Genomic DNA, 19512 nt, shown 5'->3' on the forward strand with positions numbered 1-19512 from the left:
GACAAATACTTTTTATGTATTCAATTCTTTTTCTAGATTTCTGCAAATCATCCGCTGTCCTATTAAAAAATAGTCGTAGAGGTACTGCTCAAGATAGTTCTGCAATATTAAAAAGTAATCGTATTAGCTTTAAATACTACGATCTATTACGTATTTAAATCAATTAAGAACTCCTGAAAAGGGGCGTAAACGAGACACAAATTTGGATTCAAAGAATTCAATTCTTGATATATCTAATGCAATTATGAAATTTGATAAAAGTATTAATGGTTATATGAAAGATCAATCTCATGAATATAAACAAAATTCTTCCGAATTGAATAGTAATTATAATAAAAATGCTACAAGAAAAGGAAAAAAAGGTGTTGACTTTTTGTTAGAAAAGTTGGAACGTTGTAAAAAATTCGTTAATTTAGATAATCAAGAATCGCCATTAACAAACTCCCAAATAAATGAAAGAGTTGCCTATAGATTTAAGAGTATGTCACCCGATCATGATAAATCAAGATCTCCAAATAGCAGAGAAGATGACGTAATATCCCCAAGTCTCAGTTATGATGATTCAAATGATATGAAGCAAAGAAGAAAAAGAAAGCTAGGAAAGCCAGTTAGATTAGCGAAAGAATTAAAATTTACAAAAGTTCATTCAACATTTAAAGACTTCAAGTCTCAAATAATTTCAAAATCTAATTCTGATGAAAATTCATACAGCTTATTTACTTCTTCCATGCCCCAAAAAGATAGTGAAAATTCAAAAAAAATAAAAAGTGAGGACAAGGAGAGAGATTTTGAAGTGTGTCAAAAGAAGGGAATAAATTTGAAAGATATGCATGAGAAAAAAATTGAATTAAATGAGATGGACGAGAAAAAGCGCAATCAATGCGAAAAGTTAAGTATTCTAGATATGAGTAGACACTTATTAGATACATTAAAAAATTCAGAAAGCACTAAACAACGTCGAAACAGTGAATGTGTTTTTGATGTTTGCAAAAATAATCAAAAAATGCGTAGAAAATCTTGCGATGATTTACAAAAGTTACTCAGTGAATCAGCCCCAAAAATTAATGTTTCAAATCAGACCACTGCATTTTATGAGGTTGAGTCGCAATTAGAGAAAATGTTTGCGGGTATAATAGAAATCGATAAAAATGTTTCCAAAACAGCAATGGCACTAGTAGATTTAGACAAATCCGATGAAGCAAATTCCGAAGAAAAAACATTTTTCATTCACAATTCATTAAATAAGACATTATTAAATACAAAAAATGAAAATATGAAACATCAACCAAAAACATTGTTAAAAATGAGCACAAAAAAAACAGGCGTGACAAATAAAATCTCTAATAATAGATGCATAAATATAAAACGAAACAACAAAAATCAAACAGTCAAACCAAAGTTATTAAAAAAAAAATTATTGAAGAAAAAATGTAATATGACTTTTAACGAATTAGCTCATGAATCTACTATTAATAGTAACGCAATAAAATGCAAAGGTCCGATCATACAGATGAAGGGATTTCAGAAGATACCATCTTATATACAAATCATTAATGCTCCTAAAGAAGATGACGAAGAAAAAAATAAAGATAAACGAAAAATTCCCAGTATTGGAATAATAGGAAGAAGTAGCAAAACTTTTCAAAGTAATGCAGATTATAGGGGTAAGTAATTGCAATTGACAGACTAATGTAAGGTTAAAACGATATTATGAATAATCTGAGCCCTCGCACGGAGAAAAAACAAACGTTGCGTGCACTGAAAACTTCGGTAGGATCTACTCGACTACTCGAGTAAATTAAAAATTTGCGCGGTATTCGCGCATCAGATGCGCAGACGGTAAAACTCTTCCGTCCCTACTGGGCTGCCGCGATTCCCCCCTAGTAGATTCAACGTATTGCTTCCTCCTAAGAGGAAGCTTTGTAATAGTAAAATTTTCAGTTTCGCTAAAACTTTGTAGAAACGCATTTAAAGGTGTTTGGAGTACGAATCATGCGTTTTTAGAAAATGTCCGTGCGGATGGCTGTGTATGTGTTTGTCTATGTGTTTTTTTTTGTGGCGTAGGCAGAGCAAGCTCTGCACAAGTGGCCCTCCGACACCGGATCCCCACAGGTACTATCGTTGAACACTACTTCCGTGGGGTCCGGTAACTAGCCTTTTTTGGCTTCTTCTTTGAAGTGTGACATTTCCGTACATCCCCCATCCACCAAGGTGATTAGGGGTTCAGGATCAAACTCGTCTTCTTCATTCTGTATCGTCCTGCTGTCTTCTTCCTTCTGCATCGTCCAGCCGTATGCTTCCTGTCGCATCGTCCGGTCGTCTACTTCAAGCAGCATCGACCGGCCATCTTCTGGACAGACTCCACCCCGACACCTACGTTCCTCTGCATCGGGTGAGGGAGTCTGGGCTCAACTCTGTGACCTACGTTCCTCAGCATCGGTCTGAGGAGCACTTAGAGGTACTCAGCCCTAGCTCCTACGTTCCTCTGCATCGGGCAGGGGAGTGAGAGCTCAACTCTGTGACCTACGTTCCTCTGCATCAGTTCGAGGAGTGTTTTGTATATATTACCTAGTGACCTTCGTCTAGCAACAGTTTTACTCAGCTGTTTCCCCATGTTCTTCCCTTCTATTCTCTTCGTCATTTCTAACCTTCTTGATAATAGTCCTTACGTAGTTGTTTACTGCGCACCAGCCATCTTTCGACGCTAGCATAGCTGTCATCATTGACTCGGGGGTCACCCTAGCCTGAAGGTACCGCTCGAGTCCCTCTCGTTCCAGTTCGTATCGCGAACAGTTGTAGAAGACATGTTCCGCTTCTTTGTTTGTTTCCCAACATGCTGGGCAATTTGAATTATCCTCTATCTTGAAGTGGTGTAGGTAGGCTCGAAAGCACCCATGTCCGCTCAAAAACTGCGTAAGGTAGTAATTTACTTCCCCGTGTCGTCTATTGGTCCAGCCAACAAGACATGGTATGAGGCAGTGCGTCCATCGCCCATTTCCACTAGAGTCCCATCGTCTTTGCCACTCAGCTAGGGTTTGTTCGTTTGCGGTTTTCCGAACTTCCTTTTGAGTATTGTCACCACGCCGGTTTTCTTCGTATATATTCTTTCGTTCTGTTGCTAGGAGGTCAATAGGCGGCATACTTGAAATAACGCACACTGCGACACACTCTGATACTGTTCAGTAGGCAGAAGCGAACCGCAATACACTTCCCTTATAAACTGTTGACAGCTTTCGTGAATATGACTTCACCAACATAGCGTCCGCCCATATTGGGGCACCATATAGCATAATTGATATCGTTACAAAGGCTAAGAGTAACCTTCGGCCCTGCGTAATCCCACCTACATTTGGCATTAGTCGCGATAGTGCAGCACCGACTTTTGTTGCCTTATTGCTCGCCCTCTCAAGATGCTACTTAAACGTTAGTCTGGCGTCTATGGTGATTCCCAGGTACTTAATTGTCGGCTGAGAGTTTATTCCGTGTCCGTCCACTGACAGCGTTATTGTCTCTATTTTCTTTCTATTGGATATAGGAATAGACTCCGTTTCATGGCTAGCAAGCTCAAGTCTAGTCTGCTTTAGCTAATCGTGGATTATACTTACTGCCTCGTTAGCGATTTCCGTCACCTCTTCCTTTTGCTTTGCTACTACCACTACTGCAATGTCATCTGCAAACCCTCCAACTGTTGCTCCTTTGGGTAGCTCTAGCCTAAGTACACCATCGTACATGATGTTCCACAATAGTGGGTCGAGCACTGACCCTTGTGGTACCCCTCTGATTACTTGATAGGTTTTCGTGCCGCTCTCTGCGTCATACAAAAGGCTCTTTCATGTAGTCAGACATAATCCTTTTTATATATGCGGGTACCTCTTTTTCCGTAGTGCCTCGTGTATCTTGCCTCAGCTAGATGTGTGTGTGGTTTTTTTTTTTTTTTTTTTTTTTTCATTGGGCGGAGGGGTAAAAATGCCTTTACGCACGAAGTGTGGGACTCGCCGGTGCTGCACCGTATAACACAGGAATACCCACTAAAAACCCCCTGCCAGATCGCACCGGCAGGGTTCCTCCATACGACTGTTACTCCCCCCCGGGAGCTACCGTAAAGCTTTACTTCGGCGGGGGGGGGGGGGGGGGGCAGTCATGCCTCGTCTGGGCCGTCACATTTTATGTCTGGCTGGTGTTATTGCTGACGTTTCCACTTCTTTCTTCTTCTCTTCTGATGAGATTCAACCGCTCGATGATGTTAGTGGCGAGGGTAACCACGACATCCCACCCACTCTGCGACTCGAGCAAGCATGCCCCTAGGCCCTCGGGTGTTAAAGGGCCGCTCCAATACTCCTGGAATTGCTGTCGTTCTTCCAAGAATCTTGGGCAATGGAATACGACGTGCTCCACGTCTTCGTCTACTCCAGGGCATATTGGACACTCCGCGCTCCTGTACACTTTAATACGATACAGGTAGCTGCGGAAGCATCCGTGTCCGGTTAGCACCTGGGTGAGATGGAACGTGACGAAGCCGTGTTTCCTGCTCGACCACCTGCTGATGTCCGGTATGATGCGGTGGGTCCAGCGACCCTCGCTGGCTGAATCCCACCGTTGCTGCCACTGCCGATATGCGTTGACGGCCCATCTTGAGCCCAAGTTGTCCTGTTCTTCTCGTTCTGTACGCGACGCTTCACGATATTTTTCAGCTCTCTCGGATGCTAGGAGGTCGATGGAAGGTAGACAAGCGACTGCCGAGAGAGCGGCATCCGACACGGTGCAGTAGGCTCGGGCCACGCGTAGACCTTGCAGGCCCGCCGACAGAGAGCTCCAAAGCTCGCATTCCTCATCAATGCATCAGCCCAGATTGGGGCTCCGTATAAAATGACGGATCTCACCACCGATGCGAGGAGGGACCTTCGAGGCTGTTTTGGTCCCCCGATATTGGGCATGATACAAGCAAGCGCACGAGCTACCTTTGTTGCCTTTAAGCCTGCATTCTGAAGATGTTCTTTGAACGATAGTCGCGCGTCTAGCGTGACCCCAAGATATCGGATGGAGTCTACCGATCGGACTTCCTTGTTACCAACCGTGAAGGTAGCGTACATCCTCTTCTTCGTGCGAGATATGAGCACCGTTTCCGTCTTTTCTGCCGCCAAACTTAATCCATGGTCGCTCAACCAGTCCGCTACTACCTGAATGGAGACGTCTCCGAGGTATTGCACCTCCTCAATGCTTTTCGCAACGATAACAAGAGCTAAGTCGTCGGCGAAAGCCACCATTGAAACCCCCTGGGGTAGCTGCTGTCTTAACAGACCGTCGTACACGACGTTCCAGTACAGCGGCCCCAAGACCGAACCCTGTGGTGCGCCCCCAATAATGTTGTATGAGCGCACACCTGGATCGGTGTCGTAGAGCAGGATCCGGTCCCTCAGATAGCTCGAAACGACTCTTCGTAGGTAGAGCGGCACCTTGAGATGTTCTAGGGACAGCATGATGCTGTCCCATCTAACCGAGTTGAAGGCGTTCCTGATGTCCAGGGCAATGACTGCGGCACTTCTACTGCCACCGATGGCGTTGGTGGCGAGCTCGACAACTCGGCTTATGGCGTCGATGGTTGAGCGACCCTTCCGAAAGCCGAACTGGTTTTCGGAAACATCTCCTTCCGATAGGATGGCTGCCTCCAGCCTGGCACTTATTATCCGCTCAAATAGCTTCCCGGGTATATCCAGCATACAAAGTGGTCGGTAAGAGGATGGCTTCTCGGGGGGTTTACTTCCCTTCGGTAGGAGTACCAACCTTTGTACCTTCCACTGATCCGGGAAGCACCCTTCCTTTAAGCATGCGTTGAAGGTGTCTCTAAAAAGGCTAGGGACCTCCAACGCTGCGGTCTTGACTGCCAGGCCAGGTATACCGTCCGGCCCTGGGGCTTTTCTGGGGATGATCTTCTGAGCAGCCATCCTCAACTCGGTTTCTGATACGTCTGGCGGCTCGGCTGCACCGTCCGCTACCATCAGGCCCGTATTTGGTGCCCTTTCCCGTTGTTGTGGGAAAAGGTGGCGAACGACCCTGTCGAGGAAGTCGGGGCAGGTGGGCGTTGCCGCACTCCTGGGGTTGATCTTGTTCATGACCGTTTTGTACGGCCTGCCCCAGGGGTCGTTTTCTACTTTCTCACAGAAGTCGCGCAAGCACTTTCTCTTCGCAGCCTTGATGGCAGCTTTGAGCCTCTTCCGTTTAGCCTCCTATTACGCGGTCAGCTCCTCAAACCGCAGCCTATTCCTCGCTCTCTGGTGCAGCCTTCTGGCCCGCAGACACTCGCGGCGCAACTCCGCGATTTCCTCTGACCACCAATAGACTGGTGGTCGGCCACGGGAGTTTGATTTTGTGGCCATGGACGCATTACAGGCCGCTGTTGTGGCCGTAGCGAGGTCTCGGGCTCTCTCGGTGGGTGTCCCTCCCACCACTGCTCCCTCCAGGGAGCAGAGGAACACTTCTCGGTCAAAGGAAGCTGGTGACCACCTCTTCTTCACAGATCGCAGCTTTGCCCCGGATCTTCTGTTGGTCAGCTGGAGCCGATACACGATAGCTTGGTGGTTGCTACCCGTGTATCGATCGCTAACTTTCCAGTCGTGCCCTTCCCCCACCATGATTAGATCGATGAAGGTCAGGTCAACTATGGACGACTTGCTACCCTTAGCGTAGGTAGGAGTCGTCCCTCTGTTAGCGATCTCCAGCTCCAGTGTGGAGAAGGCGTCGAGGAGTATGCGTCCGCGAACGGTGGTCTTCGCACTGCCCCATTCCGTTGCCCAGGCGTTGAAGTCCCCCCCGATTACAACAGGCAACCGGGATGATTGGGCGCTGGTGACGATGGCGTCCAGGGACCTCGTGAAATCCTCGATGGTGTCGCCGGGCGGAAGATAGCAGCTGTAAATGCGTACCCCGGCTACCTCCACCCAAGTAAAGTTGGGGAGGAGGGCGGCCGTCTTGCGGGATATGTGGAGGCTTCCACATACTCAGATGGCCGCTTTGCTAGTACTGTCCCTCACCCAGCTTGGGTCCTCGAGATCCCTATACTCCTCGCTGATGATGACGATGTCTGCCTTCTCCTCCCTGACCAACTGAGGCAGGAGATCCTGGGCCATCTTGCAGTGGTTCAGGTTGATCTGGAGTACTTTAGTCATTTCTAATAGGTACTCCCGCCTCCTGCGGGGCCTTTAATATGGCCCCGCAGTCCACTACTTTGTGGCCCTCTCGGCCGCACCGGTAGCATTGCGCCGACCGGTCGACTGCGCTTTTGCAGTCCCTCGCGATGTGTCCAGCTTCGTGACACCTGTAACACCGCGAGGATCCTTCTCGCAGTCGAACTCTGCAGTTGACCCATCCGATCCTTATTTTCCCGTTTTGTAGCAGCTTTTTAGCAGCTGCTGCCGGGAGTTGGATGGTCGCCGCTAGAGTGCCGCTATAGGACCCTCTGATTTTAATGCTGTCAGGGGGCAGCACATTTGGCCTGATCTTTGCTGCAATCGCCGCGGCTACCTCCAGTGCTGTCGTCGACTCGTCCATGTCCTTGATAGTGATGGACTCTTGGTGAGTCAGCAGCCGGACCTCTGCTGACCCGCTCAGGGTGGACGAGACCACTGTCTTCAGGTCTGCTGTTTCCGTACCCGGTCGCCCCAGTTCGAGGAGAAGCTCCCCAGCCCTGGTGCGCCTGATACGGATGACCCGATCTCCTAGGGTTTTAAGCTTCGGTGCGGACTTGACCTTCCGGAGGATGTCAGCGTAGGAGGAGCCCCCGCTTGATGCCTTAATTTTTATGGCATCTGGGTGCGGGGGTCTCACTCCGGCCTTAGACTCTGACGTGCGTTTGGCCGGTTTGTTGGCACCTCTCTGCTATTGTTGTTGCTGCTGCGGCTGGCTGCCCTTTGTCCTCTTCTTGCCCTTCTTTAGTACGGTGGCCCAGTCAGGGGCTTTTAACTGGCCTTGCGTGTCGCCTTCCGCCTTCCTCTTTTTCGCCGCCGGTGGTAGTGGCGGCGATGGCAGCTCATGTTCCCCGGTGTTCTGGCGGAAGATGGGGGAGGTTTGGCATCCCCCATCCTTCCTCTTGACTGTCGGTGTTTACAAGGCTGGGCTAAGATGGCGCAGTTTGGCATACTCGCCTAGCGCCTTGCTAGTAGCCCTAGCCATCATCTTAATCTCCTTGTGGACATTGTTCCTTGGCAGAACAAAGTCCACAGGGGTCTTAATCCGTTCGCTGAGGAGGGTAAAGGCTTTGTCAGCCTCCTCCTCGCGGTCCTCCTTCAGCAGCATTGCGGTCGCCGGATGACGACGCTTGTGAGCCCGCTTGCTCACTCCCTGTAGGCAGTACTGAGGTATCCCTCCCCTGCACCGTAATGGTATTCTCCTTCAATACCCTTTTCATATTTGGTTTATTTTCGGGGTTCCTTCCCCTAGCCGCTTTTTTTGTCCACCTCGTGTATTTTATTTCCACGATACCCGCCACTAGTGGCGAGCGTTCCCCTATCCGCAACCTGGGGAGGCGCCAGATGGGAGAAAACAGCAAAACTCCGCACTAGTGTGTGGTGTGTGGTGTGCGTGTCTGTGCGTGTGTGTGTGTGTGTACGTATACCATCATAATTCAGGAACCACGCGATCAATCGATATAAAATTCGGCATGCACATATGTTTCCTGATTTTTAATTCGGGAATATTTTCTTTTTATGCTTCTGGCCATTTTAAGGCCATATTATAGCCATTTGTTGATTTTTGAAAAAAATATTTTTGCTTTTTTTTAATAATATGATCTATACAATATATTCAACATTAGTGTATCTAAAAGAGCATAAAATTACCTAGTTTTTTCCGCAAGTTTTTTCAGATTGACTGTTCCGTTCAATTTTTATGATAAAAAAGGTAATTTTTAAAGAAAATTTACTATCTCCTAAACTAAATCGTCAAACTTTTTGAAAAAATTTATGACAATAAAAAACGATTATATCTATTTTTTGTAAAAATTAAAAACCCATTTTAATGACTAGTTTTCAAGCTAAAAATCGAAAAATAAAAAAAACGTGTTTTCTTTGTTGTGCGATTACGGGAGTAAAAATGCTTTTATTTTAAGTTGAAATTTTGGGAAAATATTGATCTTTCAATCACCTCGGCTAGGTTCATTTTGCAACTTATAAAACCGTTTAGTTTAAAAGATATCAGGATTTAAATTCTCTGTCTCTCACCCTGTATACCCTGTATAAGTGAAAATTACTATTTCAGTTAAAGCTTATAACTAAAGTTTTGAATGTTTTAAGACAATTCATGATTTTTTGAGGTTATGAGGACCCTATGGTATTTAAAATATTGAGGTTTAAATTTTTTCATGAAAATTATATGATTTGATATTGTGACGGGTGCTCCTTATGTAAAATAATTAAGATTGAAAGTATTTTAAAAATCAAGTGGCGCGGCAGCGTCACGAAGGCGAGTTTGAGAATCAGATGAAGCTGCGGCGCTCGCGCTACCATTAATTTTATGTTGGGGTTCGCATTTTTCATTACAAAGAAATAAAATGCGTTTCTTTGTTGTCTCTAATATATTTGTATCATTTAATTTTTTGCTTCCAAGTTACTGCAATTCCATGCAGGCGGTCGTCAGCCGCGCGCGCACGCACACTAGCGCTGCCTATGAATACGTGCGAGTCTCTCACTTATTAATTTGAAGCATTCAATGTACGTGCTCTGTGTAAAAGCCTGATCAAAACTCTGAGCTGTAGAGGGAGAAGCTGCGCTTAGACAGAGCAATAGTGAGAAATTAAATGTTCAAATATTTATGATAAATTATCGAGTTCGTGAATGCTAAATTTAATAATATTATTAGATAAAATGACAATAAAAATAATACGATTCATGATGATGTTAATAATAATTAATGTGGTAATTTTAAGAATGAAGAGTAGATTAAAAACTTATCTGATTCGGATATTCCGTTGGTTATTGAGGTTGTTTCCATGGGTCATAATTTTAACACAAAGCCTACGTTTGCCACTAAAGATATCCTTATAACTTGTAACATGGTGGAATTTTGACAAAGTTTAGAAGAAGCCAGGGCAGAGTGTCCCAAGGTCGAGTGAATGAGTCTGAGTGTATGTGGCTATTAGCGTCCGTTTGTTTTGAGCAAAACGATGCCGGAGAAGAAGAGTTGCTCAAGAAAGGATAAAAATACAACGGCCGTCGCCAGCTTCCGCAGAGGTCAAGGAGGTGCGAGAGAGGACGACAGACCAGGTTGGCGCGATAACAAAGAAGCCAATGACTTGACAGGTCGCACAAGTAACGGCACGCGCATCATAAGGCGTCAGTGACATTTTGTTGTTTCAGGTTCCATTATTCAGATTTGCAAAACTCTGTATTATCTGTGAGCGTATGGCTGACTAATGTAAGAAACGCGAGAGTTTAAATTTTCCGGGCATCAGCTCCAACAGATCATGAGTAGAATCGCGCAGCGCATGCGCCGCCGCGCAACGAACGAGAACAGCGCGCGTAAACCTGTAGGTAGCGAGCGAGAGTGAGATAGTAGTCCCGCGTGGCGGCAGCCAATAGGCGAGAGTGTGAGTCGGCGGCACAGGAAAGGCGGCGACGGACAGTGGGGCCATTTGAAAGAGTTTGGACAAAAATCTTGATTCAATTGGGATTACAGAGGAATAAACTGAAACTTGGTGAAAATCTTCGTTTTTTAGTAAACTTTTTGCTGAACACGAATCCACCATTGTTTTTGACCTACATAACCCCCTGTTCTTCCATAACCGCACAAATTACTCCGAAAATCAGTATTATGCGGTCAAAACTTAGAAAAATGTGGAAAACATTAGGCAAAAAAATTATAAAAAGGCACGAATCCACCATTGTTTTTGTCCTATGAAGCCCACGTTCTTCCATAACCTCAAAAAATACTTCAAAAAGCAGTATTACGCTGTTAAGACTCGCAAAAGTAAGCAAAAAATTAGATAAGGTGAAAATGCAGATAATCTTCTAAATTATTTAAATACGTGCTTTTTATAGAAATCGATTGCGTTACATGTACTATTGCTTATAAAATCGTACTGCTTTAAATTTTTATTACAAATAACCCTCGTTAAGTCAAATATTATCAAACAATTGATTTGTTTGATATTATTAATTAAATTTCTTTAAATAACTAGAACATATCATGTCAATATGAAAAATTTATAAGTGTATGATTTGTATTATATTTTTTGCTTAGACAATTTCGACATAGAGGTTCATCAAAATAAACTTAAGTAGTCTGTCGTATATCATAACATTTTATTTAATGCACGCACCAACATTAACAGTTATCTTCATTACTCGAAGAATCATGATGTTCACTATTATCATTATCATCATCATTATCATCATCATCATTATCATCATCATCATTATCATCATCATCATCATCATCATCATCATCATCATCATCATCATCATTATCATAATGATCATCATCCAGGGATAGCAACCTTATCATCATCTGTTAAAAATTCATTTGTCTTTTTTGGAAGTTCCTCTATAGATGACAAATACAGATCAGAGTAGTAACCTCTCAAACATATCTGTATTAGTGTCAATCCTAATAATATATTGATAGTTATTATTATATAGTTATGTTGTTTAAATATTTTGAATACATTAAAAGTATCAACCTAGACGTTTTTCTGGAAAATTTATCATTAAATCTTTTAACATTTTTATTTTTTGCCTCCTGTGCCTCTTTAGAGAGCATCCCAATAGGCAAACACAATCCATCAAGCACCTGATATCCATGCAATAGGATGACGTGTGTTGATGGAGGCATATAGTACCAATTGTACAAACTAACATACTGTCTTACTGTCTCTCTGCAGTAATCTCGAAAAGCTTCATTATCAATTCTTTTTCCAGAAGATGTCACATCATGAATCACTCGAAAACGATATAATAAACTCTGGTCAAAACCTATAAAATAGTAAAATGTTGAGAAAATTTTGTAAAAGGACGTAGTATTTAGGTAATATTTAGAGTTTAAATTTTGTATTTTAAAAAAATTATTCATATAAGTTATCCATGTGTGTGTATGTGTGTGTGTGTTTGTGCATGTTGTGCGTACCGTAGTATCTAAGAAATCACTTCGTCATTATTACTCACATTTAACTCATTCTATTTCCAATCCGTTTACTATTTTTTAAGCAAATTCATAATTAAATTTTTTAAGTGGAGCATAATGGAAGAAAGTTAAATTGATTACCTGTGGCTTCGGCAACGATATCCACGTTGTTAAAAAATGTTCTGGCTGTATTACCATCATTGGTATTGCCAGAACCTTGAGTTAGTGCATCCACTAATATTCCTAATTTTTCATAACGATGATCTTGTATTTGTTTCTTTATCAAAGCGGTTTCAGATTCTTTATCTTTTGGTACCTCCAATGTAACAATATCAATTAAGAAAAAGATTATTATAATTAAAACAAACATGCATAGATATTCACAAATACGCGTTATTTCCAATTGGAATAAAAAAAAAAAATATATATATATATATATATATATATTGTAATGGGGTGTAAATTCGATCAACGAATAACGACTGGATCGCGTTCCCTCGATGCGGCGAAGGACTCCTCTCCGCCCGCGAAACACCTCCGTTGCATGCAGCTGTTTCAGCTGCTTCTGTTTTTCCGGGTCTACGCGCCGCCTGGCGCGTGCTCGGCTGCTCAACTGCGTTAAATAAGTACTAATAAATAACGCCCGCGGTATTCGCAGGAAGGAACAGGACTCGGAAGTAAGCGAGCGAGGTTTAGAAATAACGACAAATCACGTAAAATAATAAGACTATGATTATATTTGCTAGTCGCGAAATAAACGTGAATTTACAATCATCAAATAATAATATGCGAGTCGCCAACAACTTTGCGACTCACCGCGGCGCCAGAATAATCGCGCTCGCACGCGTGTATCGTCGTGAAGGTCGCGCGCACCGGATCACCCTCGCATGGGTGATACATACTCACACATGCACTCTCTCCCATGCACTGCGCGCCACACAAACCTTCTCTCTCTCATCGACGACGTTCCTAATCCTGGACAGGCCGCAAGACTTGGTCACTGCGCTGGACCGCTAGGCAAGATTTGGAATACCCGGACTCCGCGTCGCACTCACACACGAGGTACACTTTGATCCGCTGGACACAGCACAGCACACGGTATCACGAAGTTTTTCGATTTGTATAAGCGAAGTCCCGTGTTTACCTTCCGAAGGTTGAGATCTCATTCGCGCCTATTGCCGCATTCGCACGTATTTATTATCGCGCGCGCGACTCTACGCTGTTTCGGCGCGGCGCACAGTGGGAAAAAATGGACAAAATTCGAGCCACGCGTCATTTTTATTCGTAGAGCCATGATTTTTTTTAAACTCTTTAAAAAAGCATCAAGTTTAAGCTACAGGTGCGGAAATTATTGTATCACCTTCCCCTAAACCCATGCGACCCCTAGAAGCCACCCCTACCAAACCACAAGCAGTCTAACTCATCTATCCCAGGGAACAGCGAGTTAAATCGCTTAATTTTTTCTTAAAATAAGAAAGCCGCACACCATAAGCCAGCTAACCACCTAACCACTTACCCCCTACCCCTAGAAAACACCCCTACCAAACCACAAGCAGGCTAACTAACCTAACCCTGGGAACAGAAAGTTAAATCGCTTTATTTTTTCTAAAAATAATAAAAACCCACTCCACACGCCAGACCGGAAACACGCAGAATCGTATAACCACGTAATTCAAGACATTATTACAAGTAAATTAGTCACATTATTTGTTAGCTGTAATTGTTGAATGAACTGCTATTAGTCATCTGCGTTGAAACAGATTTAAGCCCCTTTACCACGTCAAGGTTGCAGTCTTCAAAGAGGTTTTTCTGTTGTTTTTTTGTTTTAGTTTTTAATTTTTTTTAGTTTTTATATCTGTAATGTTTTATAATTTTTACATAGCAAAGTTGAGACATTTATTGAGGATTAGAATTACTGAATTATCATTTCATCAGAAATGTTTGAGCTTGTGAAGTTAATTCTTTAGTTTTTTTTTCTTCAACATCTCGCAAGCTGCTTATGACTGGATCTGATAAAACTAAGCAATAATAAATTATATCTTCATTCGTCTTTCTTCTTTCATACATTCTGCTATGTCGAACTCGAGCATGGCGAAATATTTTGTTGTTGGATTCCTGGGCTTCTTCTGAAAAATACCCAATAGGTCCATCAAATGTCCTCATAATGTCACATCCATGTATTAGCACTTTATGCACAGAAGGTGGCATCTTATACCACGGGTAAATTTCTGTGCATTTTTTAGCAGTTTCCAAGCAACATTTTTTAAATGCGTTTAAATTAACTTCTTTTGTGCAAGATATAATTTGCAGAATTACATGCATTCTAATTAATAACTCTTCGTCTACACCGATAATTTGAGATGCTGCTTTAGATTTGGCAAAAAAAGAACGTGCCACATTTCCTGTGTTAGTTGTTCCAGTACCTTGCTTGACTACATATACCGTTAAACCAAGTTTGCTCTTTAAAGACTGCTGAACTAACGATTTTTTCTCTTTTTTCAAATCTTTATCTCAACCTCTTGCTGATCCTTTCTTAAAATCTAGATTGTAAGAAATATGTAAAATATATTCCATGGATCGAATCCAGGTGTGTAAGATAGGAAATCCCCATTGGTAAAACTCGGTATTGCCCTGAAGTTTTAAGACAAAATTCATATCATTAATATCTTTATGACTAACTCCACAAATGTTGCAGCGAGAAGAAGCCTTTTGTTTAGTTAAAACATTGCATACTTTGCCATCTATCATGGTACATTTTATGTCAAATGCTACGTCAAATGCCATCTCCAGACATTCAAAGTTATAATTTTTTATTTTCTTTAGCAATGCTGAAATATTTTCGTAATGTTTCTCGGTTACTTTATCGCTTTCTTTAAGCAATTTTAAATTTATTGGACGACAATAAAACACGGATGAAGGTTTTTTGTTAACCAATAAAATTTTGTTTTTTGTAGTCCTTAGCTGCAGAGGTACAAAATTACAAATAAATACAGATGCGTCAGTGGCTGTAGTTTGATAAACAGAATTATCATCGCTTGATTCAAGATCGGTGGAGTCGACGTCACCAAAATTCCATTTTTGTCTTGTCGTCTGTTGTCCTGAAGCTCCATCCATTCCCCACTTGCCCACAAATATTAAACTTTTCGTTGCATTTGTTAATACTTCTTTATCTAAAGTCATTAGAATCCGTTTTATAGTATGTTCTAGCAAAGATATAAAATGAACTTTCGCTCCACTATTAGAACAAGTGATATGCTCAGGGTAACAAGCTTTCTTAGCTTCTACGATTACAGGATAAGGTGGATATAATTTATTTCCATGCACATTGTAAGTGTGGTTCCTTAATTTCTCATATGTTTGTTTTGTTAAATCTAAGTCCATAAAAATCGCTAATACTTTATTTGTATATTCGGTACTAAATAAATTGTCTATAGTATCCGTAGTATTATCTGCTGAAGATGTTTGTTCTTTTAATTTTAGCGCCAACCATAGCTCCTCTTTAGAATGCTTTACAGAGATTTCACGAGCTCGTCTATTGTTTGTTTTTGAACATCCTTTGTCATAACTTATATGAGGTCGATCTATATTACGAACATTAGAAAATTTTTCAGAAGTACGTATTTTTCAGAAGTATTACTAGTAAATGATGTTAAAGCTTCATTATTCATGATTGATATTGAAGTATTCATATTTGATGTTGAAGTATTTATATTTGACGTTTAAGCTTCGTCAAGTAACTGAATCACAAAAGAATTTTCAAAGAATTCTTTGTGTTTCGATTTAAAAACATCTTTCTTTCGAGAAACATCTTGCCATTTTAGTTTATATTTTGGAAAAAATCATTTGGTTAGTTGGTTTCTTAGATGCTGTGTATGTCTTTCAGAAAATGCATACTTTATTTTTAAATCATTTACAACTATGTCGAGAATACAATTTTGCTCATTAGGATGATTCCATATTAATTCACATAAATATGAATGTTCTATATTGAGTAACATTATTTTAGCTCTTAAATAATTCTACGTTGTAGTTATTTAATAAATTTTATACCCCTTCAGAAAATTATTATTGACAAAGTAAATACCATTTCGTTTTCACCTAAGTATTTATTTTATTAAGAAAATCAATATGATGTCTGTATCCATTATTTCATTTCTAAATAAATCTCAAAAATCACTACTGCTGATATGAAATTTAAGAAAAAAGTTGAGTACTTTGTTTTTAAAAAGTTAAGTCCATGTGTTTATTAATGTAGAAACAGAAAATATGAAATATAAGTTGATTGATTCTTTAGTCACAGCTGTATTAATTAACAAAAACTAAATACATAGAGTTAGAATCAACAGAACGCACGTATGCCTTATGTTATAACAGACGTAATAGAACAAATTTTACTGAAGAGAAATATTCTTAGATTTGACGGAAGAAAACTTAATTTAAATTTAAACTTTTTTTTTTTTCAATATGATAAAATAAACGTTTGTACGTATTATACTATAATCTAATAAATTCAAAAAGTAAACATTTAGCCATCGAAAAATCGTATGATCAATATTTGTATGTATTATACTATAATCTAATAAATTCAAAAATAAACATTTAACCATCAAACACTCGTATGATCAATAGATTTAATTATATTAAATTATACTATAATATAATAAATTCGAGAAAAAATTCTGATAGAATTTCAACGTATTTTTTTATTTAATCTAAGAACTTTATCTTCAGTAAATTTTTTTCTAAAGTCTATCATTCTCAAGTAAAAAATTCTGGAAATTTTTCACAATTTTCCCGTGTTAGCCATTTTATGTGCTTTTACCTTTTTCTACAAATTTTAAACTGTGACACTGAACATTAAATCTTAAATGATTTCAATGTGAAAAATCGACATGAATAAAGATTTTTTTTTAAACCATGTTTTATTGCTTATGGTTTGGTAGGGGTGGCTTCTAGGGGTCGCATGGGTTTATGGGAAGGTGATACAATAATTTTCGCACCTGTAGCTTAAACTTGATGCTTTTTTAAAGAGTTTAAAAAAAATCATGGCTCTACGATTAAAAATGACACGTGGCTCCAATTTTGTCCATTTTCTCCCACTGTGCGGCGTAGAGGTACTCATACCGCTACGAGTTGGCTGTGGTGCTGAACTCGTTACAAACCCCCCCCCCCCCCCGCTAGAATCGATCTATCGATCAGATGGTGATTCTACCCTCGTTCGTCCGCGACGAAGCGTCGTATCGTGCGTCGCGACCATGGATCTGGAAATGCTGGGGTAGTAAAAAAAACACGTTATTTTGGGTGTACTCGTGCCTAGGCTTTATTTGGCCTTATGCAGCCGCACATTAGGGCACTTGTTGCTCCTCGCCACATTGGGGTGCCCGCAGACGTAACAGGATTTCTGAGACGTCCTGTCTGCGCCCCCGGTGTTCCTCCATTGCTTTCGAGCCAGCTGGCGGCGCTCGCCTCTCCGCGGTGTTGGTTTCTCGTCGGATGGGCTCGCGTTCCAAGCGTGCAGCAATAGGTCGCCCGATCCGCGGCGACGCTGGTTGTGGCGCACGTGTGCGGCGCAGACCCGTCGAGGTGGTTTCGCCCACGCCAGCAACCAGCGCAGGTGGTTCTTGGCGGCGTATCACCAACGCCCCCTCTTCTTCTTTTTCCGTCTCTGGGGCGAGGTACGCCTCCACCTAGACATCGGGATGGAAGACGTTCCAGGGGTCTTCTCCCTCACCTACCTCCCGGATGACAACGTGAGGCCGCTCTTCTTCGCGGGTTAATGCTGCCATCACGCGCTCGAAAGCTGCTTGCAGCTCCTCGGGACTCATACCTAAGCATATAAAATTTCTATCTTAGGTCCGCAGCTCTTTGTGCGCTCGTTTTTCGCGGTGACGTCGACGGGTTAGTAATCGTAGTTGCATGCCCGCGGTTGCGCGAACCCTTCGGGCGACCAGGCCTCCTCTTCTAGGTGTCGACTTCCGCTCTAGAGGTCTTTGGCGTAGGTCTCACGCGCCTAGCCGTGTACACCTTTTTTCCCGGACGGCCTCTCTTCTTGGTCGCAGGGTTTACTACGATCACGCTCGTCTTTTCCGCTCGCTTTGGACGGTCGGCGACTTCGCTCGCTTCGGACGCAATATCGCTCTGTTCGCACACAGAGTCTCGCTCGCTTTGCGCTGGTACTTTGTTAGTACCCGCGTCTGCGGGTTGCCCTCGGAGGTTGAGCGTCGCCATCTTCTTCGCTCTTCTGCGACTCTTCGTCCGTCGCTGACGGATAGAAAGGCTTCAGCTGTGCAGCTGGTGCAAGATCTAGTTGCTCGCCCACCTCATCGACAAGTCGATAAGTATTGGTGCCGCGTATTTCTACTATTTTATACGGCCCAATATCTGGTGGTGCTAACTTCGCGGAGCGTTGCTCTGCTCCAGAAGACAACACGTGATTTCGTCTCATTACTAAGTCTCCGACTTTGTATGACGCCGGTTTGTGCTTGGCGTCATAGTAGCGCTTCTGGCGATCTTGCCCGTCCTGCGTCCTCTGCGACGCTTGCTCGCGCAGCTGGGATAAATTCCTCATGCGATAATGCCATGCATCGATCGCGCGTCGCTGCAATTCTTCTTCTGCGGCGGCGTCCTGCTCGCGCCTCGCTGCAGAAGGCTTCCTCGGTTGAGTCCCGTACATTAGGATCGCCGGACTCTCACCTGTCGAGGAATGGGGCACGGTATTATACCCGAAGGCGATGTAGCTCAACCGCTCGTCCCATGTGTTATGGTTCTCCTCGATGAGCGCGCGCACCATGTTGTTTATGGTGCGATTCACCCTCTCCACTGGGTTCGCCTGGGGGTGATAAGGTAGCATCAACTCATGTCGCACGCCTCGTTCTCTGAGGTATTGATCAATGGCCTTATTTTTTAATTCTGTGTCATTGTCCGACAGGAATACCTCTGGCGCACCGTACCGCAAGAAGACTCGCTCTCGGAGATGCTGCAGGATTGTCTTCGCGTTCGCCCACTTAATCGGAATGCACTCTATCCAGCGGGTGAACAAGTCTTAGAATATGAGAATATATTCGTTTCCTCGAGCGGTCTTTGGTTTCGGCCCCATGACATCTCCCGCTATGATCTGCCATGGCCGAGTAATCACTCGTTTTCCTATCAGGCCGCTTGGCGAACATACTCAGCGACGTCGGTGTACATACCGGGCCAGTAATAGTATATTGCGACGCGCGCACAAGTTTTCTCACGCCCCTGGTGACCGGCTGATGGCTCGTCGTGACACTCTCTCAAGATCTCTGCTCGCTTTTCTTTTGGCACGACGATTTTCCATGCCGTATCGTCATTCATAGACGCTGGCAATTTCTCATCCGGGCAGAAGTAGTACAGCTGCCCGCCGTACATCTTATACAGCGGATC

At 42.7% G+C, this 19512-nt stretch overlaps 1 protein-coding gene across 6 annotated transcripts in view; it reads left to right on the top strand.

The window, feature by feature from the left end:
- Positions 1–19512, top strand: part of LOC100680449 — a 138209-nt gene that overhangs the window by 53168 nt on the left and 65529 nt on the right. For all 6 annotated transcript variants that reach the window (XM_031925970.2, XM_032601816.1, XM_032601817.1 and 3 more), the window contains one exon: positions 37–1664. In XM_031925970.2, coding sequence (XP_031781830.1) covers positions 245–1664 — 1420 coding nt within the window. In that variant the 5' untranslated portion in view covers positions 37–244. The remainder of the gene's footprint in view (positions 1–36; positions 1665–19512) is intronic.

Source organism: Nasonia vitripennis (genome assembly GCF_009193385.2).
Source record: "Nasonia vitripennis strain AsymCx chromosome 3 unlocalized genomic scaffold, Nvit_psr_1.1 chr3_random0006, whole genome shotgun sequence".
NCBI classification, from domain to species: Eukaryota; Metazoa; Arthropoda; class Insecta; order Hymenoptera; family Pteromalidae; genus Nasonia; species Nasonia vitripennis.